The sequence below is a fragment of the Lepidochelys olivacea genome, assembly GCF_965140295.1.
Source record: "Lepidochelys olivacea isolate rLepOli2 genome assembly, chromosome: 18".
Lineage (NCBI taxonomy): Eukaryota > Metazoa > Chordata > Testudines > Cheloniidae > Lepidochelys > Lepidochelys olivacea.
This window is the reverse complement of record NC_140428.1, coordinates 7154150-7174522: the sequence shown is the minus strand read 5'-3', so window position 1 is coordinate 7174522 and position 20373 is coordinate 7154150. Positions and strand designations below refer to the sequence as shown.

General features: G+C 42.6%; 1 protein-coding gene across 10 annotated transcripts in view; it reads left to right on the top strand.

Annotated features, from left to right (window-relative positions):
• The window catches only part of EIF4G3 (eukaryotic translation initiation factor 4 gamma 3), a 440166-nt gene that overhangs the window by 309480 nt on the left and 110313 nt on the right, over nt 1-20373 (top strand). For 8 of the 10 annotated variants that reach the window (XM_084651415.1, XM_084651414.1, XM_084651413.1 and 5 more), the window contains 4 exons: nt 5734-5822; nt 11706-11955; nt 17254-17411; nt 19457-19576. In XM_084651415.1, coding sequence (XP_084507541.1) covers nt 5734-5822; nt 11706-11955; nt 17254-17411; nt 19457-19576 — 617 coding nt within the window. The remainder of the gene's footprint in view (nt 1-5733; nt 5823-11705; nt 11956-17253; nt 17412-19456; nt 19577-20373) is intronic. The other 2 variants (XM_084651411.1, XM_084651412.1) reach the window with 1 other exon arrangement.

The window sequence follows — 20373 nt, the reverse complement described above, 5'->3', positions numbered from 1 at the left end:
TCCAAAATTTCACTGCTCTGTGAGGTGAAGGATTCAGTGCTGCGCCAGTGGCAAGTTTAAGGAGAAATTCCCAGGTTTCCCTTAGGGCCCATACAGCATACACTTCTAGTCAAGGAAGGTCACATGATATCAGACCTTAAAATTGTAAAGTTGTCATGTGTATGTAAAATAAATTAAAGTAATGTTGTAATGCTCTGTAAGTTGTTTGTTACCATTGTCTTCTCCCTCCGTGTTGTGACCAGTTGGACTCAGGCTGGATTTGTCAAAGGATCTTAAAGGATTTAGGTGCAGCTCCCTTTGCATTCCAGTGGGATTTGATTTTACAGGCAGAAATGAAATATTGTAACAATGCGTCTCATTGTAAGGCTCTGAAGTATTTTTAAATAGTTTCTCTATAAACTGTGCAGCAAATATGAAACATGTAGTAGAGTGATTGTAAAGATTTTATTGGCACTTCTGAGGATGACCTGCATAATTCATTAGTGGCTTCACCACCATCTTCATGTCAATAAAACCTTGATAAAACACCACACAATCATTTGTCCTCTCTCAATTCATATATTTAAAACGATAATGACATTTGTAGGATTGGAATACAAGGCTGATGCATCAAGCTTTAAATAAATATGTTGTACCACTTTGTGCATTGTCAGACATTTACTTCTGTTTCATGGAGCAATGCTGTAACAGTAAGCCATTCCAGAGCAATTATCAACAAGCTATGTGTGTGTAAAATACTTACGGAGATGTGTTTTCTAAAATACACAATATTACAGTTAATCTATTTCCTGCCATCCTTCTGATGTTAGTTGTAGATACCTTCTAAATGTGCTAATATATTACAATGGTCCTTGCAGTTGAATGGGACGAAAATGGATGTACGAAATTTTAAAAACCCCATAGAGAGAGGTTCAGTGATAGATTAGGAGTGACTTATGTCTCAGTTCTGGCAGGTGTTGAGCACTTGCGAAAAGTGTTGAGTACCCACAGTTCACAATGAGGTCAATGCTCAGCACTTTGCAGGACTGAGTCCTTTTTGTATTACTTGTATTCCTTGAGTCCAAGATGTGAAAAAATATATTCTTGAAGATGAAATTATGTTGGCAATGACTGTTTAGCACGCTCCACGAGTAATGGAGAAAAGGTGATGGAAAGAAAATAAGTACCTCAAACACATCAAGTTGATTATATTTCCTTGGGTTTTAATTGGTCTTCATTGTTGCCTGTATGGATGTTTTGAGTGCCACGAAGGGGTGGCCTAAGCTGGCAGGGGGAGGAAGGAGCCCAAGAAGCCGTAGTGATTCCTTTTAAGAAAATGTATCCTTTTCATCTGAAAAGACAAAGTTTTCAGTGACAGCTTCTCTTCATGGCAGTATTTCTCATCTGCAAATGGCCAGCAGTTTTAGGAGGATATTATTAAATACCTTTTTGTATAGCTGCACCACTTTGAAAGCCTGAAAATGTTTGTCTTGATTTCTGCTCATTGCTGCTTCTGCAGAGACACAAGGTGGAAGCACTCTTGTGCAGCTTTACTTTGTTGAGTTCCATGGAATTCTTTAAAAAAAAAAATTAATTGACTTCTAAACCCCAGAGGACATTCTTTGCTAAATATAGCACAATAGGTGGTGAAATGTAGGGCTCAAACTATTTGCATTCTGTCACTGACAGTGGATTCTCACTTATATCCACACTTTGCTAAACCACAGACTCTATAATCTGCACAGAAATCTGACAGTTTCTTCCCACGTTAGCAAACTTTTAATAGCAGAGACAGCACTCCTATCACTACGAGTTTATGACCTGAAGAAGAGCTCTGTGTCTCTCTCACCAACAAAAGTTGGTCCAAAAAAAGACCAACCCACCCATCTTGTCTTTCCAATATTCAATCATTTATAATGAGTCTTCCCAGCTATTACTGATAATTAGCAAGGTTCTTCAGTACATTTAAATTTAAATTTTCTTAACAAGCATGGTCCAGTGGATATGGCACTGGACTGGGAGTCAAAAGATTGGTTATTTGTCCAGCTCTTCCATAGACCTGCTGGGTGGCCTTAGACAAGTCACTTTCATCATAGAGCTTCAGGATATGATGCAAGTCCCAGCGTGTGGCTAGTCCATTGGGAGTGACCCCGGTAGTATGCTGGACTCCAAGGACTCACATAGTTCCACAGGGACAGACCTGTGGCCTCTTGAGATTCTAAGACTGGGCCTTCAGGTCCCAGCAATCTCTGTCTCTCTCCATAGCTCTCTGCAGTGAATTCAGCTGAGACAGACCCTGTGGGAGGCTTGTACTGTTCTGCTTTAGGGTGCAATTCTTTCAGTGAATATTTGCAGCAAGAGCAGGCAGCCTTTTCAAAGCAAGGTAACAATTTATTAGTGACCTGGCTACAGAACCTGCAAGTCCTTAGGTTAGCATAGAGAGGCATGCCATTTCTGTCTTTGTGTCTCTCCCTTGTCCTTAGTCCCAGGTGAGAGCCTGTTTCTCCCCAAAGGGCAGCCTTTACTCCAGCCACCTGATGCCTTTCTCCTTTGTTTTCCAGCTGAGTTCATGTCGAGGTTTCCTACTGTTAGGTGTCAGTTCTCATTGTCTTTCCGGATTCTTTGTTGGCATGGATCAGTTTCAGTCAGTTTTTTAATGATCCTTCATTCCACCCCAGACAGTGATACACAGACTTCATGTCTCCTGTGCTGCTCCAGGAGCAGCTTTGGCCCTTTCACACCCACTAGGTAGCGATGCAAAGGGAAACGGCACATATAGGAGTCATAAAAATATTATAGGAAATTCCCACAAAAATTGTCACAAATTTTTCTTTCTGTACTTCAGTTTCTTCATCTGTAAAGTAGATATTTGCCCTCCTTTTAATGCGTTTTTAGATCTACAGATGAAAAGTACTGTATTAAGTTCAGTAGTTGTATAAAGTTGTTGTTCAGAAGTTTGGGCTAGTTACAGCTGATGTGCACAGTAATGTTTTTCAACCAAGTTATGACTGGTATTTAAGATGAAATTGCTGTCAGTATTGTCATGCATTATATAAAAGAACCAGACGAAATTGGGATATTTTGTTTATCAAGAGCTTACTTTTGTGTTCATATTATGAATTCCACTTTAATTAGCCTAGTATATATTGTTAGGCCATCTTTGTTATCTTCCATAGAGACAGCGATTGTCTCAGTATTCGTAGCAGTTTATTTTGTCACACACCATGTTCCAACTGACATGTTTGCTGTAATGATTTCTGCTGATTCCAGTTATATCTCCGAAAATCCACAGTCAAACTAACCTCTGTTAACAAGCCACGGAACCACCAAGGCATCTTTTTGGGCACTGGAAACTTAATGAACCCAATTTCCTTTTTGCCCTGAGGAACAAATTTCAGCAACTTAGGATCTAGTTACGGTTCCATACTTAATGTGTATCGGTGCATTGTCTTTAGTCACTCTCCCTTCAGTCATCTGTGTGTAAAGCCTCTTAATTCCATTTTATTGTTTTATATTGAAGTACGTACATGCCATGTTGTTCTACAGATGTTATAGAGAAAAGTTAGTAATTGAGGCGCTGATCCTGCAAACGCTTTTGTACATGCTTAATTTTAAGCATGTGAGCAGTCCCATTCATTTCATTGGGTTTTTTTTCATGCTTCTAGTTAAGCATGTGTGTGTTTCCCAAGCCTGGTAGAGCTGATACTACAGATCACAGAGATTTTGGATGAATATAGTTTGTCTGTCTTGAGTATTAATATTCCTTGTGGTCCTTCACTTTTGAGGAAAAAAAAATAGTGATCAGATAGATCATTGATGGCTGTAAATATTTTATGTTATATATTCAACCAGCTGGTGGTGATAAACAATAGAATTATTAATTGGCTTTTGAAATTCATTAAAAACACAATTAAAGATAAGCAGGTTGCCAGTGACGTGTTGCACATCTAGAGTGCCATCCTTTTGGATGACACATTAAAACATTATTCCTTCTGTTTTGTTTCTGGTTGCTGTTGAAGTAGAAATTAAAAATTTTAGGACACTCTTGGAAAAAACTGGTTTCAGAGTAACAGCCGTGTTAGTCTGTATTCGCAAAAAGAAAAGGAGTACTCGTGGCACCTTAGAGACGAACCAATTTATTTGAGCACGAGCTTTCGTGAGCTACAGCTCACTTCATCGGATGCATACCGTGGAAACTGCAGCAGACTTTATATACACACTGTGTGTATATAAAGTCTGCTGCAGTTTCCACGGTATGCATCCGATGAAGTGAGCTGTAGCTCACGAAAGCTCGTGCTCAAATAAATTGGTTCGTCTCTAAGGTGCCACGAGTACTCCTTTTCTTTTTGCGAATACAGACTAACACGGCTGTTACTCTGAAACCTGTCATTATGCAAGGCACTGCATTTAGCCGTATGGAGTGGAAATCTATCAACTGCATGAAAATTTTCAGTGGAGTGGGGTGGGAGGAGGTATTGTTTCATATTCTCTGTGTGTATATAAAGTCTGCTGCAGTTTCCACGGTATGCATCCGATGAAGTGAGCTGTAGCTCACGAAAGCTCGTGCTCAAATAAATTGGTTAGTCTCTAAGGTGCCACAAGTACTCCTTTTCTTTTTGGAAAAAACTATCGAGTATAACCCAGTATCCTGGTCAATAGTAGTACTCTTTCAATCAATTATAAGGTATGAAGTATTGCTGTGTATTTTCCTACATTATTATTGTATTGCCAGTTGTTAACTCCTTGCTCTGTAAAGTAATTTTTGGCCCAAGGGCCATATCTGGGTATGGAAATTGTATGGCGGGGCCATGAATGCTCACAAAATTGGGATTGGGGTGTAGGAGGGGGTGTGGGCTCTGGCTGGGGGTGCGGGCTCCGGTTTTGGGCTGGGGATGAGGGGTTTGAGGTGTAAGAGGGTGCTCCAGGCTGGGCCAACGGGTTCAGAGGGCGGGAGGGGGACCAGGGCAGGGGAATGGGGGGGTGAGGGCTCTGGCTGGGGGTGCAGGCTCTGGGGTGGGGCTGGGGATGAGGGGTTTGGGGTGCAGGAGGGTGCTCTGGGCTGGGACGGAGGGTGTGAGGGGGATCAGGGCTGGGGCAGGAGGTTGGGGCACGGGAGGGGATCAGAGATGCAGGTTCCGGGCGACATTTTAGAAGCAGCAGCATGTCCCCCCTCCGGCTCCTATGAGGAAGCACAGCCAGGCGGCACCACCCCGCAGCTCCCATTGGCCAGGAACTGCAGCCAAAGGGAGCTGTGGAGGTGACACCTGCGGACAAGGCAGTGCTTGGAGCCCTCTGGCTGCCCCTAAATGTAGGAGCCGGAGGGGGACATGCCACTGTTTCCAGAAGCCATGGCGCACACGGAGCAGCCCCCAACCCCGCTCCCCAGATGGAACATGTGAGTGGGGCAAGCCCCAGACCCTGCTCCCAGTGGGAGCTCGAGGGCTGAATTAAATTGGCTGGCTGTCCGAATGTGGCCCGTGGGCTGTAGTTTGCCCACCCCGTCTTAGAGTATGAAAAAATAGCTTGTAAAACAAATTCTGTCTTGTTCTAACATTGCTCTGGCCGTTTAGCTGTCACTGCTTTTTGGTAAAAACTGATCATTTGGATCTTAGTTCTAGAGAATGGTTTGGGTATTTTTATTTTTCTATGTGGTTGAAAACAAAGCTCAAGTGAGAGTGAAGGTAGTACCCAGGACCAGACCAGTCTAACCATGATTTGGTGTTGGCAAGTAATGGGCGTAAACTTGTATTGCAGCCCAAACAACTGTAGCTGCACCAAAGATGTGGAAGAAACCAAAAGATCGGACCCAAGCCACTGAGGAGGTGTTAGAGGCGGAAACAGAGGTAAGGGGCAGTGTAATCTTCCTATATCTTACTTTCAAGATAATGTGTAACCCTCTTGTAAAGCTAGCTTGGGTCACACACTACCACTCATTTAGCTAAGAAGGTGTAAATGGACTTGATTGTGGGGGCAAACTGTCAGATACACTCCATTATATTTTAAACAGATATCTGTAGTCTGCAGATCTTTTGGATACCTAAATATGCATTCATTTTGTCTAATTTATATCCTCCCCACGCTCAGGGTCACTCGTCGTAACTACTGTAGTTCAAGTGAAGGATTGGACAGGTCTCGCTTTGGAGCCCATTAGAGCTGCTCAATAAATAGCCTCAGATGTTGGTGTTGAGTGGCATAGCATGCCTTTCCCCTTCACAATGCTGTATTTGTGATGTCATGAACAAAGAACTATGTCTTCATGGCAGAATCAAGCTGGAGGAGAAGCCGAGAAGTGAAAGAGTTGAAGTTGTCATGCAAACCTGCATATCAACAATAGCTACATGAATAGAGAAAATTTTCAGCAAATCAGAGATTCCCTCTACCTGTTCTCTCAAGTTTGCACTGGTGTGAGGTCCTTCTTTCTGGTAGTCTGATGTGGGCCACCATCTGTATTAAGGGACAGAAGATAACCCTTGGATGAACTTGCACAGTTCCTGTTGACTTCAATGGGATTATTGCAGTACATCTTCAAGGACAGAATTTTGGCAGTGGGTCTCTCAGGGTCAGAACACTGGGAGTCTTAATGGGGTTACTTCTGTAATGTGTAGCAGACTAAAGGGAATTGCAACTATTGCCACTAGAAAGTCTCATTTTGGAGTCCTCTTCCCATGTAGGCCATGTTTAAATGTGCAGAAACTGTTGGAAGTCTGAGAGAGTTCTACTCTTTGTACAGAGACAAACAAAAAACTAATATGAGTGCATTAATTTCATTCGGTTTGTCTTGGTGGGTTTTCTCTTCTCACATTGCTAGTTAAACTAGTTTCTGCAATTCATTACCTGCTTCTCTATGTGCTATCATCTCTGTGCTGTCAGTCCTTTAGCAGTAACTACATTTTTACGTGTTGTGGTACTAAGTTGAGGAGAAGGGTGGGGAGAAGTTCATACATAGATATTGAAGATAGAAAACCTTCTCAGTTTTCACTACTTTTTCAGCCAGTGATATCTTATTTTCTTCCCCAGTTGTCCTAACCGAGCTTTTAACTACCCCAAAGGTCCATATCTTGGTTACTACCCTTCTTATCAATCAAACTTTCCAGCTTGGGTGATGGACTCTGCAGAGTGGCAAGAGCGCTACTGCAGCATTCCCAGCACTTGCTTTTCCAGGGAATGAGAGACATGTGGCAGGGGTCTGTTCTAATGTCAGTATAGTTCCATTTTATTTATCCTCTTCCCACACATAAGTGTTGCATTCATAACTATATTTATCAACAATAATCCACATATCTCATTCATAGTTTTAAAAATATATTTTGAAAATTTGTTTCAGTTCTTCTACATATGCACTGACCCACTATAGTTATAATTTGTCAAATGCTATGGTAAATAATTTTAAATGTTCTGAGTGGTGGAATTGTTCATGATCTGGTACACTATGAAGAATGTAAAGGTAACTTGAAAGTTAAACTAAAGCTTTTGCTCATAAGGCATGTTTGTAAATGGCTTGATTTGAACTGTTCTGCACATACAACCCTGGTGTCCAGGATGAATGACAGCCCTGGCATGACTTTTTTGAGAAAGCTACCTGGGAGCCCTGTGGTATTATGTTTACATTCTTATGGGGTTACTGTCAAAATGTATTTTAAATTATCTGGGGAAATCTAGAATTAGAAGAGTCATGAAGAAGGGGGAATTAGCAATAGACTCTATAATCAGATTGATTAAAACTGTCCTTTATCAGCACATCTAGAAAAACTGCCTGCCCTTAGCCAAACTGGGTAAATGGAAGCATTATTCATTGTCTCTTCTGAGAGCACCCTGCATGTGGGCAGGCTGTATGTTCCACAGCTTTCTCTGATCACTCAGATCAGTTTACTGCAGCTCTGTCATCCTTCCACTGTAGAAGTATGTTGCACCAATTTGCTTGTATCTGCAGAATTAATCATGAGTCTTTGCTCCTAGTATATCCTGTCAATGAGGATTGACAGGTGGATGTACTAGGAGCCTCATCCTTGGTGTCAGCAGGTGCCTGTTTTTACTATGCAGTAATGGCATACAGTCTAATTATGTGAATATCCAGTTCTTAGTAGACAGGTGCCCACATCACACTTTCACATTATATATCCTACCATCACAGTTTGCCCCCTAGTTGGCAAATTCAGCAGAAAGGCTAATTATTAAGTGGACCGTTGAAACTGAAGTCATAGAATCTACAATACTAGGGTTGGAAGAGACCTCAAGAGGTCATATAGTCCAATCCCCTGCTTAGAGCAGGACCAACTCCAACTAAATCATCCCAGTCAAAGCTTTGTCAAGCAGGCCTTAAAAACCTCTAAGGATGGAGATTCCACCACCTCCCTAGGTAACCCATTCCAGTGCTTCACCACCCTCCTAGTGAAATAGTGTTTCCTAATATCCAACCTAGACTTTCCCCATTGGAACTTGAGACCATTGCTTCTTGTTCTGTCATCTGCCACCACTGAGAACAGCCGAGCTCCATCCTCTTTGGAACCCCCCCTTCAGGTAATTGAAGGCTGCTATCAAATCCCCCCTCATTCTTCTCTTCTGCAGACTAAATAGCCCCAGTTGCCTCATCCTCTCCTCGTAAGTCATGTGCCCTAGCCCCCTAATAGTTTTTGTTTCCCTCCACTGGACTCTATCCAATTTGTCCACATGCCTTCTGTAGTGGGGGGGACCAAAACTGGACTCAATACTCCAGGTGTGGCCTCACCAGTGCCGAATAGAGGGGAATAATCACTTCCCTCGATCTGCTGGCAATGCTCCTACTAATACAACCGAATATGCCATTGGCCTTCTTGGCAACAAGGACACACTGTTGACTCACATCCAGCTTCTCGTCCACTGTGACCCCTAGGTCCTTTTCTGCAGAACTGCTGCCTAGCCATTCGGTCCCTGGTCTGTAGCGGTGCATGGGATTCTTCCGTCCTAAGTGCAGGACTCTGCACTTGTCCTTGTTGAACCTCATCAGATTTCTTTTGGCGCAATCCTCTAATTTGTCTAGGTCACTCTGGACCCTATTCCTACCCTCCAGCGTATCTACCTCTCACCCTAGCTTAGTGTCATCTGTGGACTTGCTGAGGGTGTAGTTAATCCCATCATCCAGATCACTGATAAAGATGTTGAACAAAACTGGCCCCAGGACTGACCCTGGGGCACTCCGCTTGATACCAGCTGCCAACTAGACATCCAGCAGACCCATTGTTTACCCGTTGAGCCCGACAATCTAGCCAGCTTTCTATTCACCTTATATTCCATTCATCCAATCCATACTTTTTTAACTTGCTGGCAAGAATACTGTGGGAGATGGTATCAAAAGCTTTGCTAAAGTCAAGATATATCACATCCACCTCATATCCACAGAGCCAGTTATCTCATCGTAGAAGGTAATCAGGTTGGTCAGGAATGACTTGCCCTTGGTGAATCCATGTTGACTGTTCCTGATCACTTTCCTCTCCTCCAAGTGCTTCAAAATGGATTCCTTGAGGACATGCTCCATGATTTTGCCGGGGACTGAAGTAAGGCTGTAGTTCCCCGGGTTCTCTTTCTTCCCTTTTTTAAATATGGGCACTATATTTGTCTTTTTCCAATCGTCCAGGACCTCCCCCGATCGCCACGAATTTTCAAAGATAATGGCCAATGGCTCTGCAGTCACATCGGCCAACTCCCTCAGCGCCCTTGGATGCATTAGTTCTGGACCCATGGACTTGTGCATGTCCAGCTTTTCTAAATAGTCCTTAAGAATATAAGAATGGCCATACTGGGTCAGACCAAAGGTCCATCCAGCCCAGTATCCTGTCTACTGACAGTGGTCAATGCCAGGTGCCCCAGAGGGAGTGAACCTAACAGGTAATGATCTAGTGATCTCTCTTCTGCTATCCATCTCCACCCTCTGACAAACAGAGGCTAGGGACACCATTCCTTACCCATCCTGGCTAATAGCCATTAATGGACTTAACCTCCATGAATTTATCCAGTTCTCTTCTAAACCCTGTCCTTAACCTGTTCTTTCACCACTGAGGGCTGCTCACTTCCTCCCCATACTGTGTTGCCCAGTGCAGCAGTCTGGGAGCTTCCCTTGTCTGTGAAGACGGAGGCAAAAAAAGCATTGAATACTTCAGCTTTTTCCACATCATCTGTCACTATGTTGCCTCCCCCACACTTTCCCTGGCCACCTTCTTGTTCCTAAGTTCAGGACCACCTTCTTGTTACCCTTCACATCCCTTGCTAGCTGCACCTCCAATTGTGCCTTGGCCTTCCTGATTACACCCCTGCATGCTCTAGCAATATTTTTATACTCCTCCCTAGTCGTCTGTCCAAATTTCCACTTCTTGTCAGCTTCCTTTTTGAGTTTAAGCTCACCGAAGATTTCACTGTTAAACCAAGCTGGTCGCCTGCCATATTTGCTATTCTTTCTGCACTTCGGGATGGTTTGTTCCTGCGCCCTCAATAAGGCTTCTTTAAAATACAGCCAGCTCTTCTGGACTCTTTGCCCCCTCATATTAGCTTCCCAAAATATAAGGGAGTAAGCCATGTAGTGTGCATCATCATGCCCTTTTCCAAGCCAGGGTGTGAAGTACACTGGCAGGGGGCAATGCCAGGAAAGCTTGCAGTTGCTGTGTGTTTTTTCATCATTCAGTTGAGGACTCAGTCTCCAAGGCCATTATGCCAAATTTAGTAAAAGAAAAATTAAGTAAATTTACAAATTCTTTACTTAGAACAAAAAGAAAAGGAGTACTTGTGGCACCTTAGAGACTAACCAAATTATTTGAGCATGAGCTTTCGTGAGCTACAGCTCACTTCACGAAAGCTCATGCTCAAATAAATTGGTTAGTCTCTAAGGTGCCACAAGTATTCCTTTTCTTTTTGCGAATACAGACTAACACGGCTGTTACTCTGAAACTTAGAACAGTGCAGAAAGCATTTTTGAATGCTATGTTTTAGATAGGAAAGTGATCAAATTCTTCTTTTGAGCATCATAAATTAATTACACCATTCTTTTAATGGATGAATGTGGTTTGAATCTGGACTTCTCCCAGGAAAATTGTGTTCCTAGTACTTCACTGATTGTCATCAGAATAAGGCTGTCCCCTTGGAGCATTTTAAAATTTAATAGTCAGGGATAACATACAAAATATGCAAATACAGACTAACACGGCTGCTACTCTGAAACCATACAAAATATGGGGTTTCCTGAGAAATAGCAGCCAGATGAAATTACATTTGTGTGTTACATTAGCATTATTTATTGGAAACTGCTCCAATTTGCAGCGGGTGTTTTTCATTTAGAGAAACAACCCCTATGAACAGGGTTCTGCACTAGTGGAGCTGCTGTTTTCCCATCAGATGAGGGAGTGAGAGATTGCATGGGTTTGGATTCCTATCTGTTACTCCTGATCATCGTATTACAGGGCTTAACTGTTCCTTCCATTCTAACTCAACAGTACATGTAGACTTTATAGGTAATATTAAGCCATTCCAGTTACAATGTTAATTGACAGTGGGTTACTTCAGAAAATGAGATACTGTGTTTTGAGTAAATGATCTTATTTACTCTGTTTCATTATAGTCGTACATGTCACAGTTTAAGATACATATACATTATAGTGTTGTGCAAATGTGCTGTAGTGAAGAGTATGTAGCCGCTTCACATACGGAGTGTCTTGGAAAGGGTGTTGTTTTTAATCAGAATCTCTCTCTTGCTTCTGCTTCAGCGTAAAGTAGAAGAGGAACTTTCGGGTGACAAAGTACCTGAATCTGAACAGGATAAAATGAGACATGTGTTCCACCTGGAAAGAGATACCTCTGAACTTAAAAAAGCAAAAGTTGTGGAAGAAAATGGAGAGCAGGAAGCAGAGCCTATACGTAATGGAGCTGAGTGTGTTTCAGAGAGTGAAGGAGCTGATGCTAATTCAGGCTCCACAGAGAGCTCTGGTGAAGGGCTAGAATACCAGTATAAACCAGGTAAATCCGGCGTTCCAGCCTGCCTGAATGCATGCATGCTTTGCTTTTCTCTCTTTCCCCCTTCCTTCAGGATGAGTAAGGAATGCTACATAGGCCCTAAGAAAAGAAGGGTGCTTATGGACTGAAAGCAGTGTACTCACACTGGGGAGATGTTGTGTTTTACAGTATTTAGCTGTGTTGCGATTTTGCTAATCTACAAGCCTAGAGAGCCCTTCTAGGAGGAGACAGTATTGAAAGTGTCATTTTTCCTTTCTGGTGGTGAAAGAGAAGAGAGAACTGGAGAGGAAGCGGGTGAGAGGAGAAGAAAATTCCTGGCTGCGTCAATTTATATGTCTGTGTGTAGATGACTTCAGCACAAGTACAAGTGGCTGTGTGAGGTAGCTGCCGCACGCCTGGCTTTTGAAATTGATCAGAGAAGTCCTTTTAGTTTTAGAAACTTTAATTAGAGGAGACACGAGAATATTTGACACACAAAACAGAACCATGAGATCTTTTCATTAGAATAGTAGCTCTGCTGTAATATAAAACAACAGATATTAATTTAAAGTGGGTTTAAAAGATTACACTGTCAGATTTAACTACTGAATACCAAACCCAGTTGTATTATTTTAAAACAATTACCCAGTTATACAATTTCATATATTTTAATGCCAGAGGGTTGCATATGATCTAATCTAACCTACTGGCCTCTGATTTACATCTAGACATTCAAAACCTTCCATTTCTAAATTGGTCCCAGTTGGAGAAGGTGATCCTTTACAAGTCTATGCTGAATAAAAAATAAATAATGTATGTTAATAATCTGACCAATCCTAGTTATCTAGCCCTAATCAAGATATGAAATGTTATTCTGTTGTCAAATGGTTAGAGTGTGGGTTCCAAGAAGACAATACCTTTCCTGGTATGTAGTGTTATAGATGCTATACCTGTTTTCTTTTATTAATGATTGTATTTATTTTGTATAGCCTGAACTGCTGTATAGTCTCCCTGTTTAGCAAAGACTCTGAAGCGATGTTCTTTACTCGGTGTTAGTACTAACTTTCAAGTATTTTATTTTCCAGATGCGGTTTCCTCTGAATAAATGAAACAATTTCCTTAAGAGCTTAATAAATATAAAGTGTTAAGTAAAATAGGTAGGGAACATGGACACAAAGCTGGGGAGTGAAATATAGGCGATGAGGAACTATTGCAGTCCAATTACACTGCTGCTGCTTCTGCAGCATTCCATTCTGTTGATGATCAGAGTAGCTTTTCTTATATTAACTTGCAGAAAGAAGCACATCTGTTGATAGCATGATAATTCATAGCATGGCTACCAAAAAAAAATAAAAAGCCTCTGGTAGTCTACTATCTATTTATGAAAAAAGAAAAGGAGTACTTGTGGCACCAGCTGTAGCTCACGAAAGCTTATGCTCAAATAAATTTGTTAGTCTCTAAGGTGCCACAAGTCCTCCTTTTCTTTTTGCGAATACAGACTAACACAGCTGCTACTCTGAAACCTATCTATTTATGGTAGACCACCTACTTATCAGGTAAACAGATTTTAAAATAAACCTGCAATTTATAAGATGTCTTTTAATAGAAACATGTCAGGCAGAGTCAATGGTCCTACAAATTTCAGGCTTTTTGGGTGGTTCATAGACTAATTTTGGCCGTGCTGTAACTTGTTCCTAAAAGGAATGAATCAAGTGAATCCCTTTTGAAAGCAAAGAGCACTTCATTTTTATTCTTCATTTATTCATTTTATTATTCATTTTTATTCTGACTAGTTTGCACAATAATCCTCAGTTGTTAGATCTTTTCAAAGCTATACAGATTTTCCTTCTAGTAGATTTTAGGAAGAATTCTCCATTTGGCCTTGGTTTGCTCTATATGTAAGAAGGCTGTCTCTGACATTTACTAGCTGCTTACTTTTCACACTATAATTTCTTTTTAGCAAACTTCCAAGAAAAAAAGTTGTGTGTATGTAATTATTATTTTTGTTATTTTCAATATTTATCCACATACAAGTGGGGAAGCAGTGTGGTCCAGTGGACAGGCTGCTGGATTTGGATTTCTCGCCCACTGAACTGGCACTGACCCTGTTTTTCCCATATGTAAAATGGGCATAGTGATAAAAACTCTTTAAGATCTGTGGGTGAAAAACACTGTAAAAGGTCTAGGTATTATAATCCTTTGTATGTGGTATATTTTCTTTCTCAATGAAAAGCTTGTTGTTTGGAACAAGTTTCTCTTTGTGGTCATAGGGGTGCAGATGATGTCATAATGTAGAGAATCTGAACTCAAGGTTCAAAGGAATTAAATGAGGAAAGAGCAGAAAGACATAGGAAGAAAAGTTTAATAGAATAGACTGATGGATTAGGTAGGAAACAGAGCAATGCTGTTCAGTCTCAGTAAAACACACAAAAAAGAATCTCAGATGTTTTTCTTCAGATAAAAGTGTGTTTCCCCATTTATGAGCCTGATTAATCAACCTGGCTGTTGAGCTAGTAGATGTTTTCTTCAAGTGCTTGCTCATGTCAATTCCAAGTAGGTGTGTGCATGCTGCATGCACAGTCGCCGGAAGGTTTTCCATTAGCAGTACCTGTCGTCATGGTTCAGGTGCTCCTGGAGTTGCTCCTTCATGGCGCTGCATGTACAGTCCTGCCGACCCACCACCTGTTCAGTTCCTTCTTACCTCCAGTGACAGTCGTTGGAGCGTTCTCTTCTCTTGTTCGTGGCTTGAGTGATCCCCTAGTGGTCTCTTAGTTTAATCTGTGAATAGTTAAGATAGTTGTTAGCAGTTCTGCTCCTTTCTGAATTACAGCCCGGGCTCGTTTGCAGATGCATTCCTCCTTCCTTGGAAGGACCACCTGTTCTACGAATTTCCGCCTATTCTACTTGCCCACAAGGTTCTGCTCAAGGGCAGAAAGCAAGGAGCCTTGGTGATATTGATAGCGTCAACCTGACCCTGTCAGCACTGGTATAGCACTCTCCTGGAACTGTCAGTGGACACCCCGATCATCCTGCCCCTAGTTCCGGACCTGATCACCCAGGACCACAGCCATCTCTGGCGTCCCAATCTCAAATCTATCCACCTCACGGCATGGAGGCTTCATGGTTAAATCCACTCGAGCTGACATATTTGGGGCCCTTGGCAGTAGGAAACCATCCACAAGGGCCACCTACTTGGCCAAGTGAAAAAGATTCTCAATTTGGTCCTTATGGAATCATATTTCTACGATGAAGTCATCAGTACCCTTCATCTTGGACTATCTGCTGCACTTAAAGTAGCAAGGACTGTCGGTGTCGTCAATAAAGGTTCACCTGGCTGCCATTTCGGTGTTTCACCCAGGGGTTGCCAGCCAATCAGTCTTCGCTAACCCAATGGCCAGCTGTTTTCTTAAAGGACTTGACAGGTTATACCTGCAAGTACAACAACTGATTCCTACATGGGAACTCAATCTGGTGCTTTCTAAACTAATGGGGCCCGCTACGAACCCCAAGCAACATGCTCACTACTCTACCTGTCAAGGAAGGTGGGATTTCTGGTGGCAATAACCTCATCTAGGAGGGTATCCAAGCTTAAGGCCCTAACATCCAAACCTCTTTACACTTTCTTATATAAGAACAAGGTACTGCTTCGGCCTCATTCAGCCTTTCTTCCAAAGATCGTCTCAGTTTCATGCCAATCAGGACATTTTTCTCCCAGTATTTTACCCTAAGCCACACACTAATAGCCGGGAACAAAAAGTCCATTCCCTGGATGTTCGGTGGGCATTGGCCTTTTATATTGAATGGACAAAGCCATTTTGAAAATCGAACCAGCTTTTTGTTGCAGTAGCAGATAGGATGAAGGGCCTCCTGGTGTCTTCCCAAAGAATTTCATCGTGGGTCACGTCCTGTATCTGGGCATATTAGGATTTGACAAAGATACTTGCCCACTCACTGATGGCACATTCCTCGACGGCAGTCCTGGCACCGGTCTCGATCCAGGAGATCTTCAGGGCCACGACATGGTCATCAGTCCACACCTTTATGTCTCACTATGCCATTACACAGCATTCCAGGGACAATGCAGCATTTGGCAGAGCAGAGCTTCAGTCGGTGAGTCAGTGAATTCCAACCCCACTTCAAAGGTACTGCTTGGTAGTCACCTAATTGGAATCGACATGAACAAGCACTTGAAGAAAAACCAGTTACCTACCTCTCATAACCGTTAAAAGAAAAGGAGTACATGTGGCACCTTAGAGACTAACAAATTTGTTTGAGCATAAGCTTTCGTGAGCTACAGCTCACTTCATCGGATGCATTCAGTGCATTTTTTCCACTGAATGCATCCGATGAAGTGAGCTGTAGCTCACGAAAGCTTATGCTCACATAGATTTGTTAGTCTCTAAGGTGCCACAAGTCCTCCTTATCTTTTTGTGAATACAGACTAACACGGCTGCTACTCTGAAACCTCTCATAACTGTTGTTCTTTGAGATGTGTTGCTCATGTCCATTTCCAGACCCCCCAGCCTATCCCTCTGTTGGAGTGAACCGGCAAGAAGGAATTGAAGAAGTGGCGGGTTGGCAGGGCCCCATATGCAGTGCCATGAAGGCATGACTCCAGGGGGTGCCTAAACCGATCCGACGGGTACCGCTAGGGGAAAACCTTCCAGCAACTGTGCACACGGCGCGCACATACCTACTTGGAATGGACATGAACAACACATCTTGAAGAACAACAGTTGTGAGAGGTAGATAATGAGGGGTTTTTTTCTATCCTAATTTTAAACACTGCTGCCAGCAGAGAAAATCATGGCTCCAGATCCTCGGATGCTAATTTTCTGTAGACTGCGCAGCTGCAGTTGTGCTTGTCCCTCATGGTTCTGCCATTTGTCTTACCTTGAGCATTGACATTGTAAAGCAAAAAACTTTCACATTTTCAAGCTGCACTTGAACTCTGTTCCACTCCCAGGATAGAGTGCTCAGAAGTCAAAGCATTTTGTTGCCCTGTTTTCAAAATCTCTCTGATTTTGCTCCTCCGTTCCTGAATCTATTTACTTAAGAGCTGTATCCTGGATTTTTATTGTCTCTAGCATCTAGTCATGGGTGAAAGTTGGTGACATTAGTACTTTATGTGACTCCTCCTGGACTGTGCTGTGTGTTCCCCATTGCTTATGCTCTGACAATTTAACTTGTTTATTTCTAAGTGAAAATTAAAAAAACAATTTTAGCCAAAGATACCTTCTTCCAGGTTTATCTAAAGTGTACTCTCCAGGAGCAAAGCTCTTTGTGTTGCCTATGAACCTTAGCCATCTTCTATCATTACAGAACAGTGGAAGCCCATGGATCCTGAAGGGAAGAAGCAGTACGATAGGGAGTTCCTGCTGGATTTCCAGTTCATGCCTGCCTGTATACAGAAACCGGAAGGGCTGCCTCCCATTAGTGATGTGGTCCTCGACAAGGTGAGAGGAGACCCAATAAAACAGGTGTGTGCAAATTCTGTAATAAAGAGGTGAAGACACTAAGAATCATTTGACTGAAAGGGAATGGGATGAGAAAGAGGAGGTTTAACTTTTAAATGCCAAGAATCTGAATTTCTCAATGCTAACAGCTCATCCAGGTTCCTGGTTCTGTTGCATATTCAGTAAGCATCAGGATTCTATTCATATTAATAACTATGGATTCTAATGCAAACTAGAGTATTTGGTGAGCTTTTTGGCATATGTTTTGTCAGCAAGGGAATGGGACGGTATTTGGTTAAAGCCACATATTATAAAATAACACAAGCTTGGGCTGTGATTTTCAAACTTTTTTTCTGGCAACCCAGTTGAAAAAAATTATTGTTGCCCGCAACCCAACAGAACTGGCGATGAGGGGTTTGGGGTGCGGAACGGGGCTCTGGGCTGGGGTAGGGGGTTGGGTTCAGGAGGGTGTCAGAGCTCTGGGCTGGGGGTGCAGGCTCTAGGGTGGGGTCAGGGATGAGGGGTTGGGGGGAAAGGGGCTCTGGGTTTGGGCCAAGCTCAGGGCTGGGGCAGGGGGTTGGGGTGCGGGAGGGGGTCAGGGCTCTGGGCTGGGGATGTAGGCTCTGGGGTAGGGCCAGGGATGAGGGGTTTGGGGTGCAGGAAGGGGCTCCAGGTTTTGGGGGGCTCAGGGCTGCAGCTGGGGATTGGGGCATGGGTTGAGGTTGGGGTTGGCTTACCTCGGCCGGCTCCCGGTCAGTGGCGAAGTGGGGGTGCTAAGGCAGGCTTCCTGCCTCTCCTGGCACTGTGACCGTGCTGCATCCCAGAAGTAGCCATAAGCAGGTGTGGCTCCTAGGCGGAGGCGTGCAAGGGGTTCCACATGGGTCTCACACACAGGCACCGCCTCCCCCCAGGAACCAGCCAATGGGAGTGCGAAGCCGGTCCTTGAGCAGGGGGAAGTATGCGGAGTCCCATGGCCTGCTGCTGGCTGCTTCCGGGGCACAGCGTGGTGTAAGAACAGTTAGGGACTAGCCTGCCTTAGCCATGCAGCACTGCCGATGGGACTTTTAACAGCCCGGTCGGCTGTGCTGACCAGAGCCGCCACGACCCAGTGCCTTCCATTCTGCGACCCAGTACTGGGTTGCTACCCACAGTTTGAAAACCACTGGGTTTGGGTGTGATCAATTAATGAATATGAACTGATCATCAGTGCGGACTCGATTTTTTAAAAATGTGCTTCACTGTGAGATTATATTGATTGGTTGATGCTAGCACATAGTTGACCAAATGTCATTACATAATGAGTCTTCTCACTATCTTTTTGTATCTCTTGAAGGAAAGTTATTCATTATTATTTTAAAAGAGGTAGTCATTGGGAGTCTTACCTCAGTTACGGCCATGTAAATCTGTTGACTCCTGCAGATTTACACATACTTGACAGAACAGATTTGGGCCCCTAAGATTCAAGCACAAATCAGAGTATTTGTGATTTCCTATTGGGTGAACATTTCCACTTTAAACTTCCAGGACTGGCAATGCTGTAAAACCCAGCTATGCCATCAGGAAAGGCTTTATCTAAACTACTGCCCTTTCAGTTTTCTCTGACCTCACCTGGTCATCATCTTTCAAGGTTGCTTTGCTTGGTCAGCCATTTGCCTTGTTAAAACTAAGGGTATTTGTTTCATATCAGATGACAGTTTAGTGATCCTTAACCATGACCATCAAATGTATTTCTCAAATAGTAGCCCTACTTAGCCATTTTTTTATTCTCTATAAGTCATGTCAAACCCTGACAAATTTTCCAGAGTTCTCATTGTCCTTGTTGTGTATTTATATAACAGCCATTGGTGTAAGGCATGGCACAAATGAAATACAATTTTTTGTGTAACTCTGGAAATTAATAGAAAACATTAAACTTACTGTTTGCTAAAATAACAAATATATGTTGTAACCCTGCTTATAACTAATTGGACATTGGCAGAGGACTGTCTACAGATTACACATGTTTGTAATAACCACATCACAAAAGTTTAACAGACTCTTTTTGTTGTTGTTGTTGTTCCACCATGCAGATTAATCAGCCAAAATTGCCAATTCGAACTCTGGACCCTCGGATATTACCTCGAGGACCAGACTTCACACCAGCCTTTGCCGATTTTGGGAGGCAAACTTCCGGGGGAAGGGGTGTAGCTGTAAGTATGAACTATCTTCAGGCTTACTAAGTTAAAAAATAGTGTGAATGAAGTTAAAAACTGGCCTTGATATTCATGAAATCTATCCTCAAGGAAAGAAAGTGCCCTTTAGGGATCTTAGATATTTTGATTTCTATTCAATCTGCCTAAAGCAGAGAAGTTGTTTTCCTTGAGCGCTAATATAGAAGCAAATAAAATCATTGTGAGTGCTTCTAACTTGATAGAAATTAAGGTAAATGAGTTTGGTAATAATTTTTCCCCTTTCTTGCTCAAAAGAGATCTGCTTCAAAATCATCCTTGCAGCAGTGGGGCACAGCCTCTGTGGTACCAATGGCCACTTTGGTAACATGCCAGGAGCTTGAAGGACACGGTTAATATAAATACATATTTTTCATACAGTTGCATGAGTTTTGTGTCTGTGTGTGTTCTCACAGAAATCCATTTATATTAAACGCAAATAAATAAACTATATTTTCCTAACTGAAGAGCTTGCTTTCTCTTTGTTCTATTTCTTTATTTTATTTTATTTCTTTCCATTTGCCACTTTGCTTCATTCACACTATTTTTTCTTTCCTTACTTTTTGTTCTCCCCTTTTTGTATTATTATTTCATTCCTCTTCCTCTGTTTTCCTATCTCTGCCCTGCCTCCTCCTCTTCCTGAATTCTTAAAAATCTTCCCCCTCAATTCTTACTTCTTCCCTTCCTCTTGCATTCCTTGTTCCTGGCTCATGATTGGCTGAAATGTGCTGCCTCACTAAAAGGGCCAAGCCAGCTGCAGCCTGAAGACAGAGGCTGCT